The sequence below is a fragment of the Aythya fuligula genome, chromosome 13, assembly GCF_009819795.1.
Source record: "Aythya fuligula isolate bAytFul2 chromosome 13, bAytFul2.pri, whole genome shotgun sequence".
Classification (NCBI taxonomy): domain Eukaryota; kingdom Metazoa; phylum Chordata; class Aves; order Anseriformes; family Anatidae; genus Aythya; species Aythya fuligula.
Genome location: NC_045571.1, coordinates 181,235 through 201,705, shown reverse-complemented (window position 1 = coordinate 201,705; position 20,471 = coordinate 181,235). Strand labels below are relative to the sequence as shown.

General features: G+C 41.0%; 1 protein-coding gene across 1 annotated transcript; it reads left to right on the top strand.

Annotated features, from left to right (window-relative positions):
• Window positions 1-346: 346 nt before the first annotated feature.
• LAMP2 (lysosomal associated membrane protein 2) lies at window positions 347-18,732 on the top strand. Its single transcript, XM_032196000.1, is given in 11 exon segments — window positions 347-504; window positions 7,305-7,339; window positions 7,342-7,425; window positions 7,895-8,083; window positions 8,085-8,109; window positions 8,747-8,908; window positions 9,705-9,922; window positions 11,214-11,333; window positions 11,617-11,692; window positions 12,129-12,296; window positions 17,325-18,732. Coding segments are annotated over 11 exon segments (1,290 nt in total). The 5' UTR covers window positions 347-434; the 3' UTR covers window positions 17,468-18,732.
• Window positions 18,733-20,471: the final 1,739 nt, after the last annotated feature.

Genomic DNA, 20,471 nt, shown 5'->3' with positions numbered 1-20,471 from the left:
ACGGCAGATGTTTTAAAGCTTTATTTTTTTTTGCAGTGAACACCTGTGTACGGTGGGGTGCTCTGGGGGGCGCACCTTCCCTCAGCCCTCCTCACGCAGCCCAGCCTCCCCTGAGGTGCAGGCCGCGGCTTTGACGCCGGGCACACAACATCTTTTCCCTCAGCCTCGCGTCTGGAAGGGGCTCATATGCGCCCAGAAACACCCCTCCCTTCTGCGTGACAAAGGCGAGCACAGACAGAAACCCCTCAACATCCCTACATGAGGAAGAAGCGGGATCGTGCCGCGGGAAGTCCCGCCCGCCTCACGGGCGGCAGGCTCTCCGTCCGCGAACCACAGCACCGAGCCGCGCCCCTCCCCTCACATGACCGGTGGCGAGGCTCTTGCCGTGCCTGCCTCCCTCGCTTGCCCCTCGGTAGAGCTCCTAGGCCGGCAACATGGAGACGTGCCGGGGCCCCGCCGCCCTTCACCCCCTCCTCCCCCTGCTGCTGCTGCTGGGCGCCTCCGGTAAGCGGGGGGGAGGGTGAGGCATGTGACGCGAGCAACGGCCGGGCGTGAGGGCCGGGGGCGGTCGCGCGCTCCTTCCCTCACCGGACCCCGGCTGAGGGGAGACGGAGGCGGGGGGAGGAGGGGCGCTTGGTACGGCCGTGGTGCCTGAGCCCCCGAGGGGCTGCGGAGGGACCGGGGGGAGGGGTGGGGTGCGGTCCCCGGGTGCCGCCCCGTGGGTGAGGAGCCTTCTCCTGACGCAGCTTCGGGCCGCTCCCTTGTAAGGGGTGTTGTAATACTTGTGCTTGCTTATTTTTCGCGAGGAAGAAAAAAAAAAAAAAATAAATGGTTCGTTCAAGTGGCGCTGATGCGGTTTTATATTTTTATAGCTGTGCGTTTATATATATTTGTTTTGTTTTGTTTTTGAGGCGGGATCTCCCTCGCAGGCCACTCTGGAAGCATGGAGCATGCCACCCAGAGCTGTCCTGCTTTTGTGGAGCCGGCCTTCTCGCAGTGGCCTTGTCAGTTCCTGCTTTCTTCCCCTTGTTGGTTAATGCTCTACCTACTCTATTAAAAGGTCTTATGCCTAAATGCTAACTTCAGCAACTTTCTGCAGTTGCGTTAAGTGGCAGGCCTTACTACAGCTTCCTGGTTGAGTGGGTGCCTTTATAATTCAAACAGCAAAGTGTGTGTATATGTATATAAATCACATCTTTATATCCTATATACATTCCTGTAAATGAATACACTGAACAATTTGTAAAAAGGCAGGTTTGTCTCCCAATAAATGTAGCCTTCCTTTTTATTATCATGGGCTTTACCGTCTCCAGCACTGTTATGCAAGCAAAGCACGTGAGGAGGCAGTTTGATCCTTAGGTTTTGTGAAGAATAGCTCTTGTGCTATTGCTGCCTCTGTTTTCCCGATTACATATTATAAATTTAGCGATTAATGTAGTCCATTGCTATGCTAGTGCTTCTTGCCAAGTGTGTTAAGTTATGTTTCCATGCCTGACTTTTGATGCATCCTCTAATCAGTTATTTAACAGTAGAACATACACTTTATAAAGCAGGGTTCGTGTATTTTCTTCTGTCATCTGGAAAGAAGTTGTGCTGGACAAAACATATTTTTCCAGTTGTTTTTAGTTGCTGTTGATGTAACTAAATAGGTCAGGGTGTGCAAGGTGCATGTGTGTGTTGGAATTATCTATGTTGGTCCAGTCTACCCCATGAAGTTGCTTACTGTAGGATTTCTCCATTTCTCTTTACTGTTGCATCTAATAAAACCTATGCAGAAATACACCCTTTGGAGAAGTTATTTGTGAGCTAATTTCTCTGTAAAGAAAACAGTGTGAGTGCTAGTTAACCCAATCCGTCTGATTAGGGCCCGCTTTGTTCTGAGGATATTTTCAGTCTCTGTAAGTATTGCTGTCTCTTTGCTGCTGTCACTCGCTAACTCATAGTGCAAACAGAATGTCACACCTCAGTTACAGCATTCTATACTTGTGTGCCTTTTTATGAAGGTGAAAAAGATGTGCTGTGTAAAATAACACGGAAAAAAATTAAAAATAAAATCACAGCATTACAAAGCAAATTACTGAAGCATCATTATCAAGCTCCTTTTGATTTATACTGTTCTGGGGTTGTGGTAAAATAATTATGTCCTGCACATACCATTCATTATGGCTCAGCAGGGGTGTTTAAGACAGCAGGTGATGTGACCTATAGGTGTGTATATATGGCTGTCCTGGCTGGCTTGCAGTTGTTTCCAAAAACTTAAGGTTTGCCCACGTTCCTTCTGAAATGAGAATGGGCAGTAACGCAGAGCTGGTGCTCAGGTACAGTAACAAATAGCTCCTTAAACGAAGAGGGAGAGTTTTATATTTAGTGTTGCTGAAACTCTAAGCTGCTTCTTGGTAACAAGTGTGTGCTCTATGGGAGTGAATTGCAAAGCTGTTATCTCTTTGTTGCACCACAGAGCTGTGTGCAAACCTTGCCTGGGAAGTAGATGCACTGCCTGTGTCTGTACAGTATGGGTGCTGTGGAGGTCTGAATTTTATTCAGTGATTAGGTGGCAGAGGAAAGTAAATATTACAAAATTTTGAGAAACAGCAAGTGTTGTGGGTAATGGAAATAACATTCAGAACCATCTTGTGATTTACTGGATTGCATTCTTCTTTCCTTCAGTTACTTCCCAAGTCGAAGTATAAAGTTTTAGAGTTAGTAGGGTGAGCATCTGTGCAGATACTGTATGGAGAACAACTTTCAAGTGCTGTAGAAAGATCTACAGGCTTCAATGGATCACACAGAAATGCCGCATACAGCAGATTATTGCAGGAAAGTGGAATGAATGGTAGCCCTAAGGATTTTCAGGAATAAAAGTCCAACTGTTTTAGTTTCTGGCGTTTCCAGGCAGCCATCCGTGAGCAACAAACTTCAAAGGTCTGCACAGAAAGGAGTTGATTTCTTTGAGTTGTCTCCTCCTCCTGTTTGTACCTGGCAGTTTTTACATCTACCTAGTACTGCTGGTTTTGGCAGGAGATGGGGAATAGGGTAGTTTATGAATATTTAGGTGTCATTTATCTTTAGTGTTTTTAAGTAGAAACTTCCAGAAACTTGAAAAATATCCTGAGAGAGTAATAGTTCCTGTTCTGTCAAAATTGTATTTGTTCAAATTGATTGTCTGAAGGAATAATAGATTAAAATAGACAAACAGAGAAATTGTGTGATACAAAACATCTTCTGCTTCATTTTTAATGCCAGAATGGTGCTTTGTCCTTCTGACATAGTCTGTAATTGTTGTGAGAGCATTGTATAATTCTGCAGTGTTGAAGCTCTAGCTTCTACATGTTCTTAGATCTCACTCCAGATTCAGCAAGCAACATTTCCTGCTCTCCCAGCAATGCTCATGCTTCCAGTTGCCAATGCTGCCCTTCCCTTGTGCTGAAGCTGTTACACCAAGCAATCACAGTGATACCAACTTTCCCTGATGGTAGAGGGTTCAGGTGAGCTACTACGGGCTGTGTTGCTGGAGGCAGTAGCCCGAAGTTCTGGTGTACCCTTTCAGCTTTTAAGGGAGGGAGGACATGCTTTTGAGACCACACACTGAGTGCTGTTGAAGGCTGATCAGTCATTGCTAACCAATACTTTTCTGATCAAAACATGCATGCAGTGAGGGCAGGAGGAAGCAAGCTCGCTGTGCAACAGAACCCAAATTTTGGTTGTGGGTTTTAATTTCCTGTCAATGACTGAGGAGGGTAACATGAATAGGAAGGTTGCTTCTGTTAGAATGGTAGAGCCCATATTAGTAGGTCAGAAAAAAAATAAAGTGTGACTATTAGCAACAAGTGGCTTTTTATGGCTCTTTCAGCTTATTGAATCACAGAATCATCTAGGTTGGAAGAGACTTCCAAGATCACCTAGTCCAACCTCTGGCCTAACACTAAGAAGTCCTCCACTAAACCATATCACTAAGCTCTACATCTAAACATCTTTGAAAGACCTCCAGGGACAGTGACCCCACCGCTTCCCTGGGCAGCCCGTTCCAATGCCTAACAACCCCTTCGGTAAAAGAAGTTCTTCTAACATCCAACCTAAAACTCCCCTGGCGCAACTTTAGCCCATTCTCCCTTGTCCTGTCATCAGGCACGTGGGAGAATAGACCAACCCCCACCTTGCTACAGCCTCATCTAAGGTACCTATAGAGAGCAATAAGGTCACCCCTGATCCTCCTTTTCTCTAGGCTGAACAACCCAAGCTCCCTCAGCTGCTCCTCGTAAGACTTGTTCTCCAGGCCCCTCACCAGCTTTGTTGCCCTTCTCTGTGCTCTCTTGAGCACCTCCATGTCCTTGGGCCCCCCCCGTGAGGGGCCCAAAACTGAACACAGTACTCGAGGTGCAGCCTCACCAGAACCGAGTACAGGGGGACAATCACTTCCCTAGCCCTGCTGGCCACACTGCTTCTGATACAAACCAGGATGCTGTTGGCCTTCTTGGCCACCTGAGCACACTGCCAGCTCATATTCAGCCGGCTATCAACTAATACTCCCAGGTCCTTCTCTGCCTGGCAGCTTTCCAACCACTCATCTCCCCGCCTGTAGTGCTGCTTGGGGTTGTTGTGCCCCAGGTGCAGGACCCAGCACTTGGCCTTGTTGAACTTCATGCAGTTGACCTCAGCCCATTGGTGCAGCCTATCCAGATCCTCCTGCAGAGCCTTCCTACCCTCGAGCAGATCGACACACGCACTTAACTTGGTGTCATCTGCAAACTTACTGAGGGTGCACTCAATGCCCTCATCCAGATTATCGATAAAGATATTAAAGAGGACTGGCCCCAGTACTGAGCCCTGGGGGATGCCACTAGTGACTGGCCTCCAACTGGATTTGACTCCATTCACCACGACTCTTTGGGCCCGGCTACCCAGCCAGTTTCTAACCCAACGAAGCGTGCGCCAGTCCAAGTCAAGAGCAGCCAGTTTCTTGAGGAGAATTCTTTGGGAAACGGTGTCAAAAGCCTTACTGAAGTCCAGGTAGACCATATCCACAGCCTTTCCCTCATCCACCCAGCGTGTCACTTTGTCACAGAAGGAGATCAGGTTCATCAAGCAGGACCTGCCTTTCATAAACCCATGCTGACTGGTCCTGATCACCCGCTTGCCCTGCAAGTGCCACGTGATGACACTCAAGATAATCTGCTCCATGAGCTTCCCTGGCACTGAGGTCAAACTAACAGGCCTATAGTTCCCCGGGTCAACCTTCCGGCCCTTCTTGTAGATGGGCGTCACGTTTGCTAGCCACCAGTCAACTGGGAGCTCCACCGATAGCCAGGGCTGCTGATAAATGATGGAAAGCAGCTTGGCCAGCTCCTCTGCCAGTTCTCGCAGTACCCTCGGTGGATCCCATCCGGCCCCCATCAACCTGCGCACATCCAAGTGCAGTAGCAGGTTGCCAACCATTTCCTCCTGGTTAGTGAGGGCCACATCCTGCTCCCCATCCCCTTCCACCAGCTCACGGTACTGGGTATCCAGAGAACAACCAGTATTGCCGCTAAAGACAGGCAAAGAAGGCGTTAAGCACCTCAGCCTTTTCTCATCTCTCGTCACTAAGTTTCCCCCCACATCCAGTAAAGGATGGAGATTCTCCTTAGTCCTCCTTTTTGTGCTGATACATTTATAAAAACATTTTTTGTTATCCTTAATGGCAGTAACCAGATTGAGCTCCAGGTAAGCTTTGGCCTTTCTAATTTTGTCCCTGCACAGCCTTGCGACATCCTTCTAGTCCTCCTGAGTGGCCTGCCCTCTTTTCCAAAGATTATATACCCTCTTTTTATAAACCCTCTTTTTTCTCCTAAGCTCAAGCCATAACTCTGTTCAGCCAAGCCAGTCTTCTTCAGCACCAGCTCGTCTTTGGGTGTGTAGGGACAGACCATTCCTGAGCCATTAAGATTTCCTTCTCGAATAAGTCATTTAATGAGCTGATTTACAGTGGTTGGTGAATTTTCTTCCAGGAAAATGTAGATAACAGAGGGACAACAACAATTTGTGTAATGAGAGCAGGGTGCACATTTATGTGCCTACTCTTGACAAATAGAGTATGGCCTCGGTTACTTGACGTGATAGGTAAATGATCTTAACAGGTATTATGCTTCGTCAGGTTGGGTAGTGTATTGCTGCCACCATCGAAGCTAAAACTCTTTGATGTTTATTGCTTCAAGTTCAAAATAAACCACGTCCAAACCCTAATTTACTGCCTTGTTCTTAGTCCGAAACATTCTTACAACACAATAGCTATGTGAAGGTGATAACACTAATAAATCACTGGTGTGGTATCGAGCACAATTTCCTGTGCTTCAGAGTGGACTTTTCTCCAAGCTCTGCCTTGGATACTTTTACCGGTGTGCCAGTTTAAGCTTGTCAGTGTATGTAGAGTTTTGAATTTCAGACAGCATCAACAATGGAAGCCTGCAATTTAGTGTTGTCACAGCCAACTGGCTTGTGTACTGAACTTGGTATTGCTGCTAGAGGAGAGAACCTGTATGGGGCTGGGAGGAAATCCTCTAATATCGAGGTACAACATGAAGCTAGTTGTGAACTATTGTTGTGTGTTAGAGGATGAAGAAACTCAGATGGCTGTTGAAGAGAACTGCGTGGTCATAGTTACTGTATGTTTAAGGAAGTTTGCCTGATAAACATGAACCTGAGGTTAGTCAGGATTGATTCTTTGATCCTTCTGATCTATCTGTTCTGTGGCAGACTAGAAATTGCAGACAAAAGCAAATGAAAACTGACTATGGGGAAATCCCCCTGTTGGGAGTCAGCCTGGGTTAAAAATCCAGCAACTATAAAAAGTTCTCTTAGATCTTAAATGGAATTTAACTTCCATGTCCCTTGAGCCAGAAATTGTGGAAACACAATGAAGGCACGCCAGTGTCTTCTCTTAGAGGTCAACTTGGGTTGTAGCATTGATGAAACATGTAAAATAGTTTGGAGATTGGTCTACAAGCACTACTTTGTTTCAAATGTGGTGTTTGTGCAATTCAATTTATGCAGTTTCAGTTACCAGAAAGCGTGTGCTGATTTAGACTATTAGTTTTCGTCAGGTAAGTAGACTATAAAACATCCTCTCAATTTCTGTCTAGCCTTGATTATGTCATGGTGGGCTTCCTAGTTTTTTACATTTGTCAAAAATTCAGTGACTCTGATTGTCTCGCAAATTTAATCCAGTCCTGAAATAATTTACCCTACTACTTTATAATGAATCATTCTCCTAAGTGCTTCTAGAAAATGAAGTAAAATCTGTCTTAGTAGCTAATAATCCTATTTTACAGGGTTTCTCCAATCCTATGCAGTGGAAAGTAGATGTAAAAGGATGCCTCTAACGTTACGTGCTTGTATGCACAATGGATGATGAAATTCTTGATAAAATATGAAACAAACAGTAGTGATTATGTAAGTAATCTGAAGCTAACTTTCATTGAGAAAATGCATTTTGCCTTGGATAAACTTACTTATACTCCTTATATTTAGTTTGTTGATTTTCTTGATGAAGTCAGTTAAGAATACTCCTAAACATGCATAAGCTCTCAGTTAATAATACAAATAACTGACAAGTGCTCTATTGCATTTATGTAGAAGGCATAGTGGTCAGACTTGTGGGGTTTGTTTATCAATGTAGCAGTGTTCTTAACACAAACAGTAAATGCTCACCATAGCTGAGGTTTTCATCCTAGTGAGATTTGTACTTTTGTACTCAAATCTGATGTGGCTCCTCCCTGATACCCAACTCACATAGGTTATTGTACAAAATTGTGAAAAAGAACATTGCACAAGATTATTTTTAGCCTATTCCCAGGACGTTGTAATAACATCACGGGGAAGAATTGTTATCTGAAAACATTTGAAACTTTTTTTCTTCTAGAAAAATGCAAGTTTGGATTTGCCATCTACAGTGACACACGATGGAAGTGTCTGTGGCAATGACACACAAGCTGCACTTCTGGCAGTTCAGTTTGGAGGTGGTCACTCTTGGAGTGTTAACTTTACAGAAACTAATGAAACTTACCAGGCTGACTTTATCGTGTTTACGTACAACACCAGTGATGCTGCCTGTATTTCCTGATGCTAAAAGAAAAGGTAGTATCAGTGTGGAATCTTGCTTACAAAACAGTCTCAGGTCATATCTCACCTACCTGACCTTGCTAGGCTTTGTCAAAATTTTAAGAGTGTATCTAGTGACTTTGATGCTGTGTGCTGCCCAACTGTGCTTAGAGTACTTTGCATGCTGGATAAGAATGCTGACTATTTAGCTTAACTAAATCTAGTAGTGCCTTTAAACAGAAAGGAAAGGGAATGTTAACCATTTGAACAGCCTTGATTGGTGTGCTGCTAGTATATAACAAGTATATGGAAGACTTACTTGTTTGTGCACTATTTCACCTTCCACCTAGTGAAACAATGCAGTGTTGGGCTTTCTTTCTACTAATGCCTACTAATAATAGGATTTTTTTCTTGAAAAAAAAAATAAATAGGTAAAAGAGTTCTCCTTTCTAATGACTTCTCTAGTTCTGGAAGCTTGGTTACTTCTCAGCAGTACGTAGCAGCTTGGGTCAGGACATTGTGGGTAAAACATTCAAGAGAGGTTAGGAATTGTTACACATAACTCCCGTTAGTTCTCTTTTAATTTTAATACTATGGAATTATAGATAATGTGACACTGCCTATAAATGTTCTTGTTGTAACAAGGTATTAAAATATTTGTGCTTGTTTGTAGGACTGGTTACAGTTGTTGTAAAGGATTCTATGCATCCAATTCAACTAAATAACGTCTTCGTGTGTCATCATACTACCTCTTTTGAAGCAGAAAATGTAACGCAGTTTTTCTGGAATATTACTATGCAGCCTTTTGTTCAGAATGGCACAATTGGTAAAACAGGTGAGCTTTTCAAATTGTGAGTGAGCATTTTTGTATTGCATTTTAGTGCAGGGACCAAAGTCCTGTAATACAAAAAAAATAATAATCCAACAGTTCTAAGATGTGCTATATTCACTAATGTATAAATATCCTTTATGCCTTTCCTTGTGCCTGGAAAAATAAATTAATATAGCAGATTTAGCTATACATGTATATTGTAAGGTAGATTGTTTTCATGCCAAAGCAACAGACTAATAAAGTGTATTTCAGTAATCGGGGTATTAAACACTACAGAACTATTGTTGTTCACTAGATCATTGGAGCTTCAAGGTTTTTAACTCACTGCCTTTTGTTTTCAGTGGTAGATTCTCTGCTTTTAAATAATACAGAGCCTGCTGTAGCTTGTAGTCTCATAGCTCAACTAGTCAGAATAGACTAGCACATTATCCTGCTACCTACAGCTCAATAGGGTTGTTTACTTAGTTTGAAGCAAGTGTGAATCAATTTTTATAACCACCAAGAGTAATTATCTTTGTGGACGTGTTTCAGTTCGGTGTATCAGAAGTAGTATCGTTTGTGGTACATGGATTTAAAACTGTGGGCATTAATAAAATTTCTTAGAATACATTGTAGCAGTTAATTGCTTGTCATCCTGTGCCATAGGGCTGAGTTTTAAACTCTTGACTTGGGGATTAGCAGATTCCCAGTGGGCTTAGATTTCATCAGAGAAATTGGTATTTGTATCGAACTGACCTCTGGGTCATGAGATTTTAACCACCATTTCAGTGCTGAAATTTGTGTTAAATTTTCTTTTCAGAGACTAGATGTCATGCTGATACACCCACTGCTGCACCTACTGTTGTGCCTACTGCTGCCAATGTAACTACCACATCCACCACCACTTCATCACCTGCTCCAACCACCGCTCCCAAACCTGTTGAGAATCCAGTCACAGGAAACTATTCTCTTAAATCTGGAAATAAAACTTGTCTTCTGGCTACTGTGGGGCTGCAGCTGAATGTTTCCCAAGACAAGGTGCCTCTCATATTTTAGAATCATAGAAGAGTTTGGTTTGGAAGGGACTTTAGCAACTATATAGTTTCTACCCATCTGCCATGGGCAGGGACACTTTCCACTAGTCCAGATTGCTCAAAGCTGCATCCAACCTGGCCTTGAGCACTTCCAGGGATGGGGCATCCACAGCTTCTCTGGACAACCTGTTCCAGTGTCTCACTACCTTCATAGTGAAGAATTACTTCCCTATATCTAATCTGAACTTGCCCTCTTTTAAGTTAAAAAACATTACCCCTTGTTCTATTACTACATTTCCTGGTAAAGAGTTTATACCATCTTTCTTGTAGGCTTCCATTAAGTATTGGAACACCACAGTAAGATCTCCTTGGAGTCTTCTCCAGGCTGAGCAACCCCAGCTCTCTCAGCCCCTCTTTGTAGGAGAGGTGCTCCGGTCTTCTATTCATTTTCTTGGCCCTCCTCTGGACCCGCTATCATAGGTCCACATCTGCCTTGTGCTGGGGCTTGAGCTGAACACAGTGCTCCAGGTGGGATCTTAGGGGAATGGAATAGAGGGGCAGAAACACCTCCTTCAACCTGCTGGCCCCACTTTTTATGCAGCCCAGGGTACAGTTGGCTTCTGCAAGTGCATGTTGCTGGCTCATTTTGCATTTTCCATCCATCAGTACCCCCACATCCTTCTTTGTGGGGCTGACCTTTGCCAGCCAGTCTGTACTGGTGTTTGAGATTGCCCTGACCCCGGTGCATCACCTTGTACTTGGCCTTGTTGATGTACTTGGCCTTGTTGAACCTCATGAAGAAGAGTAGAAAGGTTGTCCAAACTGTTTCTCAGTGTACATGACACCTCTCTGGCATCAAGATAGTTCTGAGGCATGATATGTAATTAGCTTCAAAATCTTACCTGCATTAAACTTAACTGGTTACTGGAACCACCTCTAACGTCATTAAAGGCCTGTAACTTTCTTGGCTTCTAGGGCCCTGCAGATGCTGTCTTTTCCCCCAGAGGGAGCCAAAGCTAAGCTGTTGTTTTAGGTGCACAAAAGAAACGCCCTGACCTTTTTTTTTTTTTTTTTTTTTCTCTCTCTCTCAAGTCAGGATGAGATACCACAGGGCAAGTTGTTTGTATTACCAGCATGTACGTGTAACTCAAACAGCCTTGGTTAGGTAGTAGCCAGACTAGGACTTCATGTTGTCCTCTCCTTCATGACAAGTTCTTCTAGCTTGAGACTGCTGTTGACTGAAATAATAAATTCCTGATATTAACTGAGCTCATTTGACATGGTATGTATTTCAGCCTCTTCTGATCAACATCAATCCGAAAACAACTAGTACAGACGGGACATGTGGGAACACATCAGCTACTCTGAAATTGAACGATGGAAACAGCACATTAATTGATTTCACATTCATTGTTGTAAGTAACTTCTTTTATTTTTTAACTAAGATTTAACTTTTAACAGCATTGCATGATGAGCATTTTTGGTTTAAAAAAGAAAACACTTGTAACTTGCTGGTGGTAGGCTGCTCCCATATAGGAAGTGGAAGTGGCAGCTTACTGCCTCAAGACAAATGGATAACTGGGATAAAATTGTGGGAAATGTAAGACTGGTAAATGTGATAGGCTTTGGAAAGCATGTGTTATTAAAATTAAAAATGCAGATTGGCACACTGACATTTGGTTCTTGCTTGTTAAACAGAATGCAAGTGCAAGTGTACGAAAATTTTATCTGAAAGAGGTGAATGTTACACTACTCAACCACCTGAATGGTTCTGGTAAGAAATAATACCTGCTTTAAAGCAAGTGTAAGCTTTAATTCTATGTCTATATTTATCATTTCGTTCTGAAATAAATGCTACTGGTGCTTACTGTTACTTCCTGCTTTTAAATCTTTTAAGTGGGTATGAACCAAGTATCAACCACAAATGGCTACAAAAGTTGCTCTAAACAACAGTGTAGGTTTGTTTTTTCCTAGGCTTCTGCTCATGAAGCCTCTTTTTGATAAATATAAATCAGGTGGGCTTCTGTATCACAGTTCTCAGTAAAATATTTTTTTGAGGTATGAGATAACTGTCGTGTCCGCTATAAAGCTCTTTGTCTTTCTTGGTCCATCTAGATTCAGCTCCTTAGTCTTATGAATGAGTTAGCATCTTTCTTGCATTTAAAGTGTGCGTGCAAATTCCCTTTGTTTTTTTCTTCCCCTTTGTTTAGTCATTTTAAATGCAGATAACAACAACTTCAGCAAGTGGGATGCTTTCCTTGGTAATTCCTACATGTGTCGAAAAGAGCAAACTCTCGAGATTAATGAAGATCTTCAAGTACACACTTTTAATCTATGGGTTCAACCATTCCTCGTGAAGGAAAACAAGTTTGCAATAGGTAAAAGTTCTTTCTTTTTATTTGATTGGTTTTTTTTGCAATAACTCTTGCAATGCTTGCAAAATTCCTACTTGCTAAAAAGTACTAGAGCTGGACATAAGTACTTTGCTTTTGAAGCTCTTGTCCCACTGGTTTGTTTTTTTTATATACATGGAATGAATTGAACTTCTGAGACTGACATTCCAGTTCAATGAAGACTCTCAGCTTTGTTCTCATTATTTGAAGAAATAAAACAGTCTGCTAGTTATGTTGGTTCTCCCTGGATATAGAGATGCTGAAGAGGGACTTAGCATTGCCTTGCACAGTAGGTTAGAAGTTCTCCAACATCTTCTTGACATACATACAGCTTTTTGTAGCTTAAATATATAAGAACATGAGATAAAACTTCAGTGGAAGACATTCTTAACACCATTAGGCTTTTCTTTTCTTTAGACCTGTGGGTCTAAGGAATAGGAATGTTGTGGAAAAATGAACTAACAGACCTACTTTTGGAAACAGTCTTGAGTATCCAAGACCAAAGAAACAATCCAAAATGATTGTTTGCTGCACTATCCTGATTGTCTGGGGAAAACTGGAATGGCTTAAATGACCTAATTCTTAACCTTTAGCGTAACCTGGTATTCAGACTGTGCTTTGTGATAATACTTGTAGATTAATGTGTAGGTAAATAGACTGGGTGCAGATTTTTTGAACTATTTTTCCCCTTAGTGAGAGGTAAGTAACCTGCCTAGATATAAACAGGGTAAACAGTATTTACTGTAATACGCTGTATAGAGTTAGTTCCATTTTACGTTGTAGTTCCAGTTGCAGCTGGCTGCTGCTTCTTCCTTCTAGCTAGCAATTTCATCTCACTGTAACGTCTCTATTCTACATAGGTTTTCAACACCAAATCCAGGTGTTACTTTATTCTTAATCAGTAAATGTACCAGACTTGCCTTAAGCATGAAATAGGTAAGCCTGGTTTTGTCTTAGCAGTAGAAGAATGGCTGATCCATTTTCTAGTACAAACCTTGTGTACATGAAAACTTGTACAGCAGGACAGTTCCTTTAGTTTGTTAGCTTATCAAATGTTCCAAATGATTATAAGGATTAATATATGCTAGTAATACCCATGTGACCTCTACAGTTCTTTCTCTCTTAGTATAAAGATATAATATATATATAATAATACTTGATTTTGAGCATCTTCATATTAAGGAAAATAGATTTTTATACCACACTTGGCAAGTATTTATTCCTTGTTGCAAGTATTTATTCTTTATTTATTCCTTGTTGCAACCTTTCTCTCATCTACAGCCCAGGAGTGCTCGCTGGATGATGACACCATTCTAATCCCAATTGTAGTTGGTGCTGCACTTGCTGGCTTGATTGTCATTATAGTGATTGCTTATATAATTGGCAGAAGAAAAAGCTATGCTGGATATCAAACTTTGTGAATCTACATGTAATCACTGTTCTGATTTCACTCTAAATGAAGCAAGTGCAAGTCCAAAAAAGCCCCAAACCTTAGGACTAAGTGCTAGCCACGGCTAATTGGAGTTGGGAAACAAAGGGAGAATGCTTATCCCAGATGAAGCAGAACTACGTTTTTAGTTTTCCTGCTTTGGAGAAGACGACGCGGGTTTCATAGCTGTTCTGAAGATGTTCAGATACCACTATTGGATACATTGCTAGGCTGAGTATTTTATTTTGGAAGAAAAACCACTGAAGTGTTTAGGATTCATTTCCACTTTTTACAAATTGTAGCCTGAAACTAGAACACCTTCTAAACTGATGTGCATTGGGCAATTCCCAGGATTGCATAGGATATGTACTTGCTTCTCCCTTCTGTGTTCCTTACTTGTCATAATTGTCAGTTAAGTTGACAGCATTAGTCACTATGTTGACTCACATAGTACTTACGGATTGTATGATGCCCAGTAATAACTTTGTTTTTCATAGAGTTGAACTTCAGGCTGGTAATTAAGTGGTGTTTTGAAGTGGCAGCAGTAACTTACTTAGCTTTGATGGAGTTTGAGTAGTTTACTCCTGCCTTGGTGGTTTCAGGAACCATTCCCATACCCTGGCTATACAAACAATGCGGGTAACGTATGCTTGCCAGGTGGTTGATGTGTTGGAAGATTTCAGTGCAGTTTCCAAATGCGTTCCAAAAATAAAAAAAATTCTGTTAGGCACTGAATTCTTCATCAATTCTTCATCAGTTATATACCTTGCCAATCCCCTGAAATAATTCAACTGAGGCAGATTTCTGCTAAAATCATGCAGGCTTTTTTTTTTTTTCCTGGAATCAGTTTAAAGGGAATAACTGGTCTAAATATTCCAGAACTTTAAAGTGCACTTAACTTTATATCATACCTTGCACAGAACTGGTCTGTCTTGTTGCTTTGAATTACCATTGTTTAAAGATGCTTTAATTTAATGAGCCAGTATCTGTTGCTGCAACTTGAGCTGTCTTTAAATCTTCATCTTGAATGGTTCTCTGCTAATCAAAATCCACATAACAGCTGTCTGCCATTGACATCCTCAGTGTTTAATGTACTTTGTGTTTGATTGTTTGCTGTGTACCATTTATTACCGTTAAGAATGCAAAAGCTAAACAAGTTTGAGATAGACCAATTACACCTATTTTTCCTTGCTTTGTGGAAAGGCTAACTAGCTTAAAAAAATGCAGTGCAAATGGACTGTTCTTAAGCTGCAGCTCTGTCAAGTCTAACCTTTGCTGCACTTTTTTTTTTCTGGCCTCCTTGTGCTGCATTTTTTACTGCATGGAAAAAAAACTATTTTTCTAAAATGTGTGACCTTTTTGCATGTGTCATAACATGAGCTGCCTAAACTAGTCATTTAATGAGCATAACGTCTCCTCTTTAGAATGAGTTCAGCTTGCATCAAAGCTGGTTTAGTGTTTTATTAGTGTTTTCTAGGCTTGTAGAGATGTCTGTGGCATGTTTGTGTACAGATTATGAAATACACTTTCAGAAAAAGACTGATGAAAACAGTTTTGCCTTGACACTAGATAAGGAAGCAAAAATGGGTGGATAAAGCTTACTATAGCTTGTAGTATGCAGCTTGAATTTTGCATCAGTTACTGCATCATTTCAATGAAAGTGGGGAAATACTATCAGTTTAATCTCAAAACAGGCTTCAAGACTTTACATTTTAATTAAAAACAAAATCAAATAGTGGATCTAATAACTTAGTCATATTAATATATCATTAAATGCGGAAGTTCCTATAGATTTTTAGCATTTTCCTGACTGAAGTTCAGTGTCACCAGTTATACGTGCATTTCTGTTACGGAGTAGTCACCGCACTGTATTCATCTGATCATGTGCATTTTTGATCTCCGCACGATTTCCAAGTGACAAAATAGAAGATCAGTGCAAACTGCTCCTAAAATCCAACAAAACTAAATGCACCTTTGCAAAAACCTGGAGCTTGATCTTTGTTTGCAACTATACTGGCTGAGAGATTAAAATGCTCCTAGACCGATGTGCAGATAACTGGTTCAAAAAACATCTAAGTTTCACCTGACTGCCTGTTGTTATAAAACCACTAGTTTTCCTGTATGTATTGATCCATAGGGAATTGTCAACCCTGCTCAACATGTGCTCTAAATAATAAAGATTGTTCTGTTTATTAAGGAAACTTGTTCATATTTTTTAACCGATTTGAAAACAGACATCTTGTATTACCTTTTTTTAAAGAAAATAAAATAAAGGAGTAAGGCCAACTTAATCAGTCTACATCTGAGATTCTGTTATGTAACTTGTGAAGGTGCTCCTCAAAGAGTCCTCAGTTGCTTGTGTCTTAACGCTTTGTTTTGTAGCACATTCTGCAGTGTGCTTGGGTACAATCCTCTAGCAGAAGACAGCTTGAGAACTAATTGAGATACTGTGTCCCATTCATCATTAGAAATTTACTTGTAAACTCTTTTGGCAATTGTTGCTCCTTCCAGATAAGATGCCATTACAATTTCATTTTTGCTAGCCATCTTAAACTAGTGTACAGTTGTGAGTAGTTCATTTTTGTTTGTTTGTGTGTTTGTTTAACTTGTCTTGGAAAATGAAGTAAGTCCCAGCATTTAGCAAGAGTGGGAAAGCATTAGGGACTCTTCAGGGAGCTGGTTAGCAGCTTCATCCTCTAAGGCAGAAGCTATGTTGGTCCTCTCTGTGCTGACAGTTCTTCTGATAACAGTACTACTAAGCACTTTGGCTTTTTCTGCATTAAGAGAGACACTAGTCTTCTCTTTACTATACCTCTTGCTGGCCTGTGTTGTGAACTCCATGGTGATATGATGGGAGGAAAAAGTACAATCTAATCACACACCCTTTCTTCTTGATTCTAGCCTGCATTGCATATGCTATCATTACATTAAAGCTATCTTCACATCTGCTACCTAAAGACAAAATAATGTTAGTACCTTCTGAAATGTAAGCTGAGGTCAGCTGAAGCATTTTAATGTGAACAAATATTTTAATAGGATCTCGTTAAAGAGCTTAGCAGTTTCTGTTCCTGAAGCTGTAAACCAAAGTAAACTTAAACTATGATGAGACTGCAGGCATCAAACTGCCATCACCTTGTCAGTACATGTCAGTCTGGCTGAGTTTGACAAATCTTGAAACAAGCAGCAATTACTGTTGTCCTATAAAAAGTTTTCTTATCTTGACTGTAATTATATCTCCAGTATTGCTCTCTATCCTGGAGACTTGCAGTTGGTAACTGGTCACTGGAAGCCTGGGTGTACAAAGGGTATACAATACTGATAATTCTTTATATAGTAATACACAGATAGCTGCTTTTCAACAACATGTATCATGGAATTATGAATCTGTTAGTGTGATGTTTGGGAAGGGAGACTATTGCTACCGTATTTTGGGGAGGGAAGAGGAGGACAAGGTTTTCTGGATGACTGTCTTAATGCCCTGATGGGGAAAGGTTAACTGTTCTAAATAATTAGAGGGTGCTTATAGTATTAAATATTTCTGTTGAAATGCATTTCTTTTTCAAACTTGCCCTTTTTCTATTTAGCTGAAGACTGCAGCCCAGAGGTGGACAACTTCATTGTACCCATAGCAGTAGGAGCAGCTCTGGGAGGATTAGTTGTCCTAGTACTTATGGCTTACTTTTTTGGCCACAAGAAACACCGTAATGCTGGATATGAGCAATTTTAAAATGGGAAAGTTTAACTTTTTGAAGCAAATTAATAAAACTGAACTCTAAAGACTCAGAACAGCAGCTTGCTTGCACAGTCAGACAAATTATAGGTTAAAACTAGCACCTGGCTAAGAACTGATGTGGAATTTATTGTCATGGTTTATGTTTGAATTTTACGACGCGCAGAGATTGTGTTCTAGTTCTCAATCAACTGATGAATTAATTTCAGTTCTTCTCAAATACTACACTTCAAATTTCAGAATTGTGAAGACATGCAGTGGCATTATAAGACAAACAGTTTTGTTCTGATCTGTGGAAACAGCATTTAATGTGTGTGCTTGTGGATGTTGAATGTTAATGTATATAATCTATCATGCACTGCAGTTTGTTTTAATTAGTATTGACTGTGCCTTATATACAGATTACTAAATATGAAAACTGTGCTTTAAGATTTCTGTCTTTTAGCTTAAAGATGCTGTGGTAGTAGTCCTTGAAAAGTTTTTGCAGCTGATGAATGCTTCCTTTTAAAAAGTAAAAATAATAAACGCTATGGTGTTCTCTATTGCATAGCCTATACCAATAGAAACGTTACAAAGTTTTGGGCTATTAGTTGCATCTCATGATTGGAATTTAAAAGGGAAGCTAACTTTTTATACCAAGGCTAAAAGTCTTGGTATCCAAAAATTTCACTGTGCTGGACTGTGAGTGAGCTAAATCAAGAAAGTAAACTTCCCATAACTAAGGCTGATTGACACTCAAATGGTTTAAATATCCACTTAAGACAATAGCTGATAACTTTTGATAAAGCATTGAGTGTGTGCATGATGCATATTCTGCTCTAAAACTTGAATACATTCTAAAATAAACTTAAGCAAAAAGGAAATTTCTAAGGAGATGCTTTAAGAGCCCCAAAGCCGAGCACCGTCACAGTGATGAAGCAGGATGCTGATGCTGAATCTCACTGAACATCCCATTTCTTGGCACCACATGAGTGGAGCCCAGCCCTCTCTTGAAATGGGTGAAGAATGCTAAGCTCTGCTTCTGCGTGTGCTCCAGGCTGCGTTTGGAACAGGATCCCAGCTGTGTTTGCTGATACTTGCATGAGTGTTTGTGTGAGGAGTTGGTCGCATACTTTCCACCTGGTGTGTTGAGAAGCACTGCAGTGTCACAGCTGTCTCCTCTCTTCTGTTGATTTCAGTAAGGTCTGCCTAATTCTCAGCTGATAATGGTAACCCTTTTCTTGTACTTGAATTGAAAATAAATAAAGTTACCCACCCAAAAAGAGCGTCCCTCAGTATTTTCCGCTCAGTGCTTTCAGCATCTTGGCTGCCTTTTGAAGTCTCCAGTAAGTTTCTACTTTCAGTTACTTCCCTGGCTCCTCTGTTATCTCTTCACGTCTAAAGCCTGGAGCAGTGTTGGTGATCTGAGGGTTTGGGAAATCGCTTGGACAAGACAGCAGTATACCAGTCTGCTTTATGTTGCTTTATTGCTGTTAACTCAGCTGTAATTAGCCAGGTGTAATTAGCTAGCGCATGCTCAGGCTACAGTCCTGTCTTCATGTTTCTAGTATATCTGAGGGGACGGTGCACTAAAGCAAGATGAAAGCTAATGTACAAATCAGGAGTATTTTATCTATTTTACAAAGCAATGTGCATAGTATATATGTTTAAAGAAATACATCTTTATCAATTTTTTACTTAATGGTGATGTTACTTCAAATGTATTATTTACATAATACAGTAATATGTATTAAAAAATGTAAGCATCTGCTTGTCCCTTGCTGTACTTGGATTCTAATGCTTGGTTTCCTTCACTAATTTGTTCTCCTTTGCTTTTCTTTTCTTTTTTTCTTTTTTTTTGGTTCGTTTGTTTTTTTGTTCTTTCTGCAGCTGAAGAATGCCTTGCTGATTCTGACCTGAACTTTCTTATTCCCATCGTGGTGGGCATAGCACTTTGCTTCCTTATTATTCTTGTCTTTATATCTTATATCATTGGAAGAAGGAAAAGTCGTACTGGCTATCAGTCTGTATAATCTCTTAGTTCCGTCTCTGCTGCCACCCCTCCTGCTCTTCTTTTCCCAGACTCACTGATCTACCCCTAAAAAAGAAAAGTTCATAGTTTATTAAAAACAACCCACATGCATCACGACAGAATAACTTGCCATGATACGAATTGGAAATTTATTTGAAGTCCCTGTATGGTTTTGGAGAAAGTAAATGTTCTGAGGACCATAGGACTGAGCAGAGTTGATATGTGCACAAATGAGAAATGTGATTATTTTGGCTACAGACAACATCTAAGAGACTTTATTTCTGTTGTTTAATCTTTTTATACAAGAAAATTTCTAGTTGTGTACAGCTTATCTCAGATAATGCTGAAGCTAAAACCATGTGATAATTAAAGGTATGAAAAAGGTAGAAAACATAGAAAAGGATTGTACATGCTGTGGGAGAAGACCACCAAGATCTTAAGACTTATAGTTGAAGCTTGGCTTATGGCTGTTGTCTTTTCTCATCGCTTTACAGCTTTTTCTTGTGAACCAGTCTGAATTTCCTGTTCCTTCTGAATGTAAAGGTAATACCTGGCATCACTAGTAAATCAACCTAATACGAGAACAGCTTATTCTTCTGGTAAATCCACATGTTTAAGACCAGTATGAAGAAGTTGGTTGCTAAAGTGTGTGCAGTGGCTTTGCACTAGCATGTCTGTGCACTAAGATAAGTCCTGGTGAACTTCCAGTACTAAGAGAAGTCAGCAGCTAATGTTTTTAATGTGTTCTCCTTCTTGCTCTGAGCCCAGTTGTGAAATAAGGATGGGAGGGTGGTGCTTCACTGGCAGCAGCTTGTCTCAGTTTCGATTCTGTGCACAGAGGAGAAACCTTGCAGCCTTCAGCCCTGCTCCATACGAGGCTTGGCTGTTCTGAGCACTGACTGAGAGCACGGCTTTTTTCAGAGATTCCTGCAGCTCCACTGGAAAACTTGCATGGATTAGTAGGGGATCATTGAAAAGCTGCAGTCTAGG